The sequence below is a fragment of the Camelina sativa genome, chromosome 3 (assembly GCF_000633955.1).
Source record: "Camelina sativa cultivar DH55 chromosome 3, Cs, whole genome shotgun sequence".
NCBI lineage: Eukaryota > Viridiplantae > Streptophyta > Magnoliopsida > Brassicales > Brassicaceae > Camelina > Camelina sativa.
Genome location: NC_025687.1, coordinates 19,095,960 through 19,106,356, shown reverse-complemented (window position 1 = coordinate 19,106,356; position 10,397 = coordinate 19,095,960). Strand labels below are relative to the sequence as shown.

The window sequence follows — 10,397 nt, the reverse complement described above, 5'->3', positions numbered from 1 at the left end:
ATTTGAAGCAGTAAACAGCTTTGTTACTGTTTCTTGGGTCAGAATATGTGACATTCCAATGCATTTGACTAATTGTAAGAGTTCGGGATGAATTTGGAGTGTTTAGACAACACTTAAACCCGTTTTATCCCAAAACAGGATTAAACCAAGAAAACAGGCTAAAACTGAGAGAAAATATTGATTCGAAGCAGTAAACAGCTATGCTACTCTTTCTAGGGTAAATATATGTAACAATCCAATTCATTTATCTAATTGTATGAGTTCAGGTTGAATTTGGTGTGTTTAGACACCACATTTACCCATGTTGTCCTGAAACAGGCTAAAACCGAGAAAATATTGTTTCGAAGAAGTAAACAGCTCCTTTACTGTTTGTAGGGTCAGAATGTGTGACAATCAAATGTATTTGACTAATTGTAAGAGTTCGGGATGAATTTGGAGTGTTTAGACAATACTTAAACCCGTTTTATCTAAAATAAGGCTTAAACCGAGAAAAAGACTAAAACCGAGGGAAAACATTGATTTGAAGCAGTAACCAGCTATGTTACTATTTCTAGGGTCAAAATATGTAACAATCCAATTCATTTGACTAATTATAAGAGTTCGGGTTGAATTTGGATTGTTTAGACACCACTTTTACCCATTTTGTCCCGAAAGAGGCTAAGACCGAGAAAACATTGAATCGAAGTAGTAAACAGCTTTGTTACTATTTCTAGGGCCAGAATGTGTAACAATCCAATGCATTTTACTAATTGTAAGAGTTCAAGATGAATTTGGACTGTTTAGATAACACGTAAACCCGTTTTATCTCAAAACATGCTTAAACCGAGAAAAGAGGCTAAAACCAAGAAACATTTATTCGAATCAGTAAACAGCTATGTTACTCTTTCTAGGGTCAACATATGTAAAAAACCAATGCATTAGACTAATTATAAGAGTTCGGGTTGCATTTGGAATGTTTAGACACCACTTTTACCCATTTTGTCCCGAAACAGGCTAAAACCGAGAAAACATTGATTCGAAGCAGTAAACAGCTTTGTTACTGTTTCTAGGGTCAAAATATGTAACAATCCAACGCTAAAACTGTTTTATCCCAAAACAGGATTAAACCATGAAAACAGGCTAAAACTGAGAGAAAACATTGATTCGAAGCAGTAAACAGCTTTGTTACTGTTTCTAGGGTTAGAATGTGTGACAAACCAATGCATTTGACTAATAGTAAGAGTTCGGGATGAATTTGGAATGTTTAGACACCACTTTTACCCATTTTGTCCTGAAATAGGCTAAAACCGAGAAAACATTGATTCGAAGTAGTAAACAGCTATGCTATTCTTTCTAGGGTAAATATATGTAACAATCCAACGCTAAAACTGTTTTATCCCAAAACAGGATTAAGAAAACAGGCTCAAACTGAGAGAAGACATTGATTCGAAGCAGTAAACAGCTTTGTTACTGTTTCTAGGGTTAGAATGTGTGACAAACCAATGCATTTGACTAATAGTAAGAGTTCGGGATGAATTTGGAATGTTTAGACACCACTTTTACCCATTTTGTCCTGAAATAGGCTAAAACCGAGAAAACATTGATTCGAAGTAGTAAACAGCTATGCTATTCTTTCTAGGGTAAATATATGTAACAATCCAACGCTAAAACTGTTTTATCCCAAAACAGGATTAAGAAAACAGGCTCAAACTGAGAGAAGACATTGATTCGAAGCAGTAAACAGCTTTGTTACTGTTTCTAGGGTTAGAATGTGTGACAAACCAATGCATTTGACTAATAGTAAGAGTTCGGGATGAATTTGGAATGTTTAGACACCACTTTTACCCATTTTGTCCTGAAATAGGCTAAAACCGAGAAAACATTGATTCGAAGTAGTAAACAGCTATGCTATTCTTTCTAGGGTAAATATATGTAACAATCCAACGCTAAAACTGTTTTATCCCAAAACAGGATTAAGAAAACAGGCTCAAACTGAGAGAAGACATTGATTCGAAGCAGTAAACAGCTTTGTTACTGTTTCTAGGGTTAGAATGTGTGACAAACCAATGCATTTGACTAATAGTAAGAGTTCGGGATGAATTTGGAATGTTTAGACACCACTTTTACCCATTTTGTCCTGAAATAGGCTAAAACCGAGAGAAAACATTGATTCGAAGCAGTAAACAGCTATGCTATTCTTTCTAGGGTAAATATATGTAACAATCCAATGCATTTATATAATTATATGAGTTCGGGTTGAATTTGGAGTGTTTAGACACCACTTTTACCCATTTTGTCCTGAAACAGGCTAAAACCGTGAAAAGATTCTTTCGAAGCAGTAAAGAGCTTTGTTACTGTTTCTAGGGTCAGAATGTGTGACAATCCAATGCATATGACTAATTCTAAGAGTTCGGGATGAATTTGGAATGTTTAGAGAACACGTAAACCAGTTTTATCTCAAAACATGCTTAAACCGAGAAAAGAGGCTAAAACCAAGAAACATTGATTCGAAGCAGTAAACAGCTATATTACTATTTCTAGGGTCAGAATGTGTGACAATCCAATGCATATGACTAATTCTAAGAGTTCGGGATGAATTTGGAGTGTTTAGACACCACTTTTACCTATTTTGTCCCGAAACGGGCTAAAACCAAGAAAACATTGATTCGAAGTAATAAACAGCTTTGTTACTATTTCTAGGGTCAGAATGTGTAACAATCCAATGCATTTGACTATTTGTAAGAGTTCGAGATGAATTTGGAGTGTTTAGAGTGTAAGTTTTAGAAGAGTGGGAATGTAGAGATCGAGTTTATAGAACGAGAGAGAGAGTCGAAGTGTAAACAAGTATAGAGAGAGTTTTAAGTGTAGTGTAGAAGCAGAATTCTTACTTCTTACCCAAAAAGCTTCCTAGTTACATCCTAAATATTGACAAAGAGAATCAGTATATTCCTATAAGATGCTATACACAGTTTTCATGATTGATAGTGACATCCTTCCTTAAGCCAACATGTGACTTCCTTGGTCGCCCACTTGCATACAATCTCCTATGGCTATAACGGCTACAAGGGGAAGCTTCTAGATACATTAGAGATCATTAGGGTTCTCTTCTTCACGGGCTGGACTCGGTTACATCTTCACTTGTACGGACGGCCCATAGATCAACTTGTACGGACAAGGTTGTACGGACGTGTTGTGGTGTGAGTTCTTATACTCCCCCTCAAGCTTGATCGAGAATGAACATCAAGCTAGTATTCATGAGCACCCACCTCATTAAAAAAACCTTAGTGTAGAAAACCACTTGGGAAAAACTACACATAAGGGAAAAAGAGTGTAGGTGTCGAGGAAGTGAACCTCATGGCCGAGTGAGATCTTTAAGGCCGAGCGTAGGGTGAATATACTCACACACTTGTGGACTGGCTGCCTTTGTAAGAATGTCGGCTAGTTGTTCTTTGCTGTCGGTGTGACATGGGAGAGTGACACCAAGTTGAATTTGTTCTCGCACCTTATGACAATCGACTTCAATGTGTTTCGTTCTCTCGTGGAATAAGGAGTTGGTGGCTATATGAATGGCTGCCTCATTGTCGCAATGCATGGTGATGGGTTTTGCTGATTCGACTCCAAGATCCTTCAATAAGGCTTTAAGCCACATGAGTTCCGTAGTCAGCTTCCTCATGGCCCTATACTCGGACTCCGCACTCGATAGTGAGACCACCTTTTGTTTCTTGCTTTTCCACGTGAAAAGGTTTCCTCCTAGGAATGTGCAGTATCCGGTGGTTGAACGACGATCCCCACAGTCTCCAGCATAGTCAGCATCGCAATATCCTACCAATTCGGTGCTTTCATTCCTTCCCATCCATATGCCTTGTCCTGGTGATCCTTTGATGTACTTGAGGATTCGGTTCACCATGTTCCAGTGATGTCTAGTCGGGTTTTGCATATGTTGACTCACCTGGTTCACAACAAAACAAATATCAGGTCTAGTAATAGTTAGGTATATAAGCTTACCTACTAGACGTCGATAGCGAGTGACATCTTCGAATGGAGGCTCCCCCTTTCCGGCTGTCTTGTAGTTTTCCTCAAGTGGTGTGGTCACAGCCTTTGATCCAAGTTTTCCTGCTTCACTTAAGAGATCAAGTGCATATTTTCTTTGTGATAAGAATAATCCTTCATCTGATCGATATACTTCTATCCAAAGGAAATACTTAAGCTCTCCAAGGTCTTTAATATCAAACACTGATTTAAGAAATTCTTTAGTATCTTGAATGCCTACCTTGTCACTTCCAGATATGATGATATCATCAACATATACTAGTATGACCACTATACCTTTGTCACTTGGTAGTGTGAAGAGTGTATGATCTGATTCTGACTTGCGAAAGCCTCTCCCAAGCAAGGTTGTACTCAGTTTGTGGTACCATGCTCTAGGTGATTGCTTAAGACCATATATAGCCTTGTTGAGTTTAAACATTTTTCCCGGGCCGATGGTGTCTTCTAGACCGGGCGGTGGCTTCATGTAGACCTCGTCTTCAAGCTCTCCTTGTAAGAACGCGTTCTTCACGTCCATTTGCCATAGATCCCAGTCCAAGTTTGTGGCCAATGAGAGGATAACTCGAACTGTGTGTAGTTTGGCCACCGGAGCAAACATATCTTGATAGTCCTCCCCATACGTTTGTGTAAACCCTCGAGCCACAAGTCTGGCCTTGTAACGTTCAATCTCACCATCACTTTTGTACTTAATTGTGAAGATCCATCATGATGTGACGGCCTTCTTGCCTTTCGGTAGGTCAGCCTCATCCCAAGTGTGATTTTTCTCCATGGTCGTAGTCTCCGCATGAACCGCATCTCTCCAAACCTTGTGGTCCTTGGCCTCATCATATGTCTGTGGAACCCAATGTTTGTCAATTTGGCCAAGGAAGACTTGATGTTCCATAGGAAAATGGGCAAGCATACATACGGCTTAAATCGGGTGTGCAACGGCCATGTTGTTGTAATACACGCGAGTGTTCTTCAAGTTGGATGGGGGGGGGAACTTGAGACGCTGGTTTCGCCGGAGGGGAATAATGTCTTCATTATCATGATTATCTGTGGTTTGTGTGACCAGTTCCTCGGGTGTGACCTCTTCTTCTAGTATAGACTCGTCGTTGGTGTTCATTGGAGAGTCCGGAGTTGACTGAGGCTGCTGAGTAGGTGGCACATCGGAATGTTCTGAATCATTATGATCAAGCTCAATGGGTGGAACAGGTTATCCTGGTGAATTTGTCCCGGGTGAGTCGTCTTTGGCCTGAGCATTTTTGACGCCTAGCCGCTCGAGTATAATACAGAGGTTCCTTGTGCGATCAGATGTGGAAGAGGGTAAATCACGAAGGTCTTCCCAATTCTTTCTGTTGTAGTACCCTTGAGTTTCGACAAACTTCACATCACGAGAGACCATAACTCGTTTAGTCTCCGGGTCATAGCACTTGTAGCCCTTTCGTGTGGTGGAGTACCCAATGAACATTGCTTTGGTGCTTTTAGCCTCTAGTTTGTCTCAGAGCTCACCTGGTCTTAAGACAAAACAAGTACACCCAAACACACGTAAGTGATCAAATGTGGGTTGTTCTTTGTTTAATACCTCAAATGGGGAAATGTCATATAAGATCTTGGTGGGAGTGCGATTAATGAGGTAACACGCTGCAAGGACCGCATCTTCCTAAAAACGTCTTGGTACATTGGTATGAAACATCATAGACCGTGCTACTTCCATCAGGTTTCTGTTCTTTCTCTCAGCTACACCATTTTGCTGCGGTGTGTAGGGACAACTCGTTTGGTGAATTATACCATGCTTGGTGAGATGTTGCTTAAAGGCGTGGCTCGTGTATTCTCCACCATTATCTGATCGAACTATCTTAATTTTTGCATTATAATGGTTAGTCACATAATTTTGGAAGCTAATAAAGGCCTCAAGAACTCTATCTTTAGAAGGGAGAAGGGTTATCCAAGTATATTTTGACTTTTCATCAATGAAAGTAACAAAATAGTTTTGGTTTTCCCTAGACAAGCATGGACATGTCCATACATCAGAATGAACAAGATCAAAGCAATTTTCATAGATAGTCAAAGACTTAGGAAAAACAGATTTGCAATGTTTACCAAGGATACAAGCCTCACATTCATCATTTTTAAAAGAAATATTTGGAAACATAAGTTCTAGAGCTCGAGAGTGAGGGTGTCCTAGTCTAGCATGCCAAATAGAATCATTAGGTTTAACAATAACCGAATTAAAATAAGATGAAGAAGAAGATAGGTACAAGTCCTCAAGCACATAGAGATCATCCTTAGAGCCTCCTTGGCCAAGAACTTTATTTGTCTCAATATCCTGAAAATAAACCTTGTTAGGACCAAATATTGCATAGCAATTTAAATCAGTGGTAGCTCTCTTAACTGATAGCAAGTTAGATGTAAAACTAGGCATGTAAAAGGCCTTAGATACTTTATCAAACAATTATAAATTTCCTATTCCCTTAACCGGTACTTTTTCACCATTCGCAATAATCACATTCCCTATGGCAGGATTAATGTCACTAATCAGCTTAGGATCATTAATCATGTGATGAGATGCACCAGAATCAACTATAAGAGGTTTATCCGGTTTTGAAGCGAGAAATGAGTTACCGGAGGCCTCCTTGAGGGCTTTGATGAGGGCGTCCAGGTCTGACTTCTTTACCAGCTCCGAGGATGAGGCTAGTGCAGTACTGTTCCCTTCAATAGCTCGGTGGTTTGTGTCAGTTGTTGCCACTTCCCCCACTATGGCCGCTTGGTGAGCATTTGGACTTCTACGATTGGTCATGCTTCGGTTGACTCTAAGGTGAGGGTGAAGAATCCAACAGCGACTCTTGAAGTGACCAGGCTTGTTACAATGGTCACATACCGGAGAATTCTTGTCATCATGTTGGTAGAATGCTTTGTTTGCAGCCGCTGCCTCCACCTTATATGCGGTTACAAGTTCACCTTTGTTTCCAAAAAGCCCCATGGAACCATGCTCCTTTTGAATCTGGCTACATACGTCATCTACGCTAGGAAGCTTATCTGACCTCAAGATATGTTTTATGAGGTCATTGTAAGACGGATTCAGCGTGAGAAGGAGGCCGAACACCTTGTCTTGCTCGCGCCTCTCGTTCAAGATGGCTGGATCAAGCGTCGCCGGCCTAAGCATTTCAAGCTCGGCCCAAAGAGACCGAAACTTTCCAAAGTGTTTGGTGAACTCCATGTCTTCTTGGCTTAGGTTGTTAATGGCCCTCTTGATCTCAAACACTCGGTTTAAATTGGTGGTGTTACCGAACACATTTTACAATGCGTCCCATAGATCCTTGGCCGTCTCACAATATGAGTAGGCTTCGAGAATTGGAGCATTTGGAGAGTTTTTAATGATAGCAAGCACACTTTGGTCTTCTTGAAACCATTGGTCTTCTCCGCTTGTGACCGCTTCTTTGCCGTCTTTGTTAGGCTCTTCCTTGGGAGCCTCACTTGTGGTAATATGAGTCCAAAGACCTCGGTCGCATAATGCCGTCTTTGTGGTCCTTGCCCACAATAAGTAGTTCTCTCCTTTGAGAGTAACTGGAACAATCAAGGTCTTGGTGCCTTCCATGGAGAATTGTCCGCCGGTCAATGCTATTACCCAACGGTTAAAGCGAAAGATCTTTGTGATTTGAAACAGAAACGAGAAGGGAAGAAGGAGTGGAAGTGAGTGATGACCGTAGTCTTTAGAGTGAGGAGCAGACTTGCTCTGATACCATGTAAGTTTTAGAAGAGTGGGAGTGTAGAGATCGAGTGTATAGAACGAGAGAGAGAGTTGAAGTGTAAATAAGTGTAGAGAGAGTTGTAAGTGTAGTGTAGAGGAAGAATTCTTACTTCTTACCCAAAAAGGTTCCTAGTTACATCCTAAATATAGACAAAGAGAATCAGTATATTCCTATAAGATGCTATACACAGTTTTCCTTAAGCCAACATGTGACTTCCTTGGTCGCCTACTTGCATACGATCTCCAACGGCTATAACGGCTACAAGGGGAAGCTTCTAGAGACATTGGAGATCATTAGGGTTCTCTTCTTCACGGGCTGGACTTGGTTAGATCTTCACTTGTAGCCATTATAGCCAATAGATCAACATGTATGGACAAGGTTGTACGGACGTGTTGTGGTGTGAGTTCTTATATAGAGAACACGTAAACCGTTTTATCTCAAAACAGGCTTAAACCGAGAAAAGAGGCTAAAACCGAGAAACATTGATTCGAAGCAGTAAACAGCTATATTACTCTTTCTAGGGTGAAAATATGTAACAATCCAATGCATTAGACTAATTATAAGAGTTCGAGTTGAATATGGAGTGTTTCGACACCATTTTTACCCATTTTGTCCCGAAACAGGCTAAAACCGAGTAAACATAGATTCGAAGCAGTATACAGCTTTATTACTGTTTCTAGGGTCAGAATGTGTGACAATCTAATGCATTTGACTAATTGTAAGAATTCGGGATGAATATGGATTGTTTAGACAACACTTAAACCCGTTTTATCCCAAAACAGGATTAAACCAAGAAAACAAGCTAAAACTGAGAGAAAACATTGATTCGAAGCAGTAAACAGCTTTGTTACTGTTTCTAGGGTCAGAATGTGTGACAATCTAATGCATTTGACTAATTGTAAGAATTCGGGATGAATATGGATTGTTTAGACAACACTTAAACCCGTTTTATCCCAAAACAGGATTAAACCAAGAAAACAAGCTAAAACTGAGAGAAAACATTGATTCGAAGCAGTAAACAGCTTTGTTACTGTTTCTAGGGTCAGAATGTGTGACAATCTAATGCATTTGACTAATTGTAAGAATTCGGGATGAATATGGATTGTTTAGACAACACTTAAACCCGTTTTATCCCAAAACAGGATTAAACCAAGAAAACAAGCTAAAACTGAGAGAAAACATTGATTCGAAGCAGTAAACAGCTTTGTTACTGTTTCTAGGGTCAGAATGTGTGACAATCTAATGCATTTGACTAATTGTAAGAATTCGGGATGAATATGGATTGTTTAGACAACACTTAAACCCGTTTTATCCCAAAACAGGATTAAACCAAGAAAACAAGCTAAAACTGAGAGAAAACATTGATTCGAAGCAGTAAACAGCTTTGTTACTGTTTCTAGGGTCAGAATGTGTGACAATCTAATGCATTTGACTAATTGTAAGAATTCGGGATGAATATGGATTGTTTAGACAACACTTAAACCCGTTTTATCCCAAAACAGGATTAAACCAAGAAAACAAGCTAAAACTGAGAGAAAACATTGATTCGAAGCAGTAAACAGCTTTGTTACTGTTTCTAGGGTCAGAATGTGTGACAATCTAATGCATTTGACTAATTGTAAGAATTCGGGATGAATATGGATTGTTTAGACAACACTTAAACCCGTTTTATCCCAAAACAGGATTAAACCAAGAAAACAAGCTAAAACTGAGAGAAAACATTGATTCGAAGCAGTAAACAGCTTTGTTACTGTTTCTAGGGTCAGAATGTGTGACAATCTAATGCATTTGACTAATTGTAAGAATTCGGGATGAATATGGATTGTTTAGACAACACTTAAACCCGTTTTATCCCAAAACAGGATTAAACCAAGAAAACAAGCTAAAACTGAGAGAAAACATTGATTCGAAGCAGTAAACAGCTTTGTTACTGTTTCTAGGGTCAGAATGTGTGACAATCTAATGCATTTGACTAATTGTAAGAATTCGGGATGAATATGGATTGTTTAGACAACACTTAAACCCGTTTTATCCCAAAACAGGATTAAACCAAGAAAACAAGCTAAAACTGAGAGAAAACATTGATTCGAAGCAGTAAACAGCTTTGTTACTGTTTCTAGGGTCAGAATGTGTGACAATCTAATGCATTTGACTAATTGTAAGAATTCGGGATGAATATGGATTGTTTAGACAACACTTAAACCCGTTTTATCCCAAAACAGGATTAAACAGCAAAAACATGCTAAAACGGAGAGAAAACATTGATTCGAAGCAGTAAGCAGCTATATTACTATTTCTGGTGTCAACATATGTAATAATCCAATGCATTAGACTAATTATAAGAGTTCCGGTTGAATTTGGAGTGTTTAGACACCACTTTTACCCATTTTGTCCAGAAACAGGCTAAAACCGAGAAAACATTGTTTCGAAGCAGTAAACAGCTTTGTTACTGTTTCTAGGGTCAGAATGTGTGACAATCCAATGCATTTGACTAATTGTAAGAGTTCGGGATGAATTTCGAGTGTTTAGACAATAATTAAACCCGTTTTATCTAAAAACAGGCTTAAACCGAGAAAAAGGCTTAAACCGAGAAAAAGGCTAAAACCGAGGGAAAACATTGATTCGAAGCAGTAAACAGCT

The 10,397-nt window shown here is 39.3% G+C and overlaps 2 protein-coding genes across 2 annotated transcripts; both read right to left on the bottom strand.

Annotated features, from left to right (window-relative positions):
• LOC109130634 (uncharacterized mitochondrial protein AtMg00810-like) lies at positions 3,332 to 4,543 on the bottom strand. The gene has a single exon (XM_019240481.1). It carries the CDS (start codon positions 4,541 to 4,543, stop codon positions 3,332 to 3,334), a length of 1,212 nt encoding a protein of 403 aa, XP_019096026.1.
• On the bottom strand, positions 4,937 to 5,476 carry LOC104779117. Its single transcript, XM_010503508.1, has 2 exons — positions 5,341 to 5,476; positions 4,937 to 5,184 (listed from the first exon to the last, which is right to left on the bottom strand). Exons 1-2 carry the CDS (start codon positions 5,474 to 5,476, stop codon positions 4,937 to 4,939), a joined length of 384 nt encoding a protein of 127 aa, XP_010501810.1.

Coding starts and splice junctions, on each gene's coding strand:
- LOC109130634 (XM_019240481.1), bottom strand. CDS start 4,543: ATGGACGTGAAGAACGCGTTCTTACAAGGAGAGCTTGAAGACGAGGTC.
- LOC104779117 (XM_010503508.1), bottom strand. CDS start 5,476: ATGTTCATTGGGTACTCCACCACACGAAAGGGCTACAAGTGCTATGAC. Junction 5,185..5,340: donor AAAGAATTGGGAAGACCTTC/GTGATTTACCCT, acceptor ATAATGATTCAG/AACATTCCGATGTGCCACCT.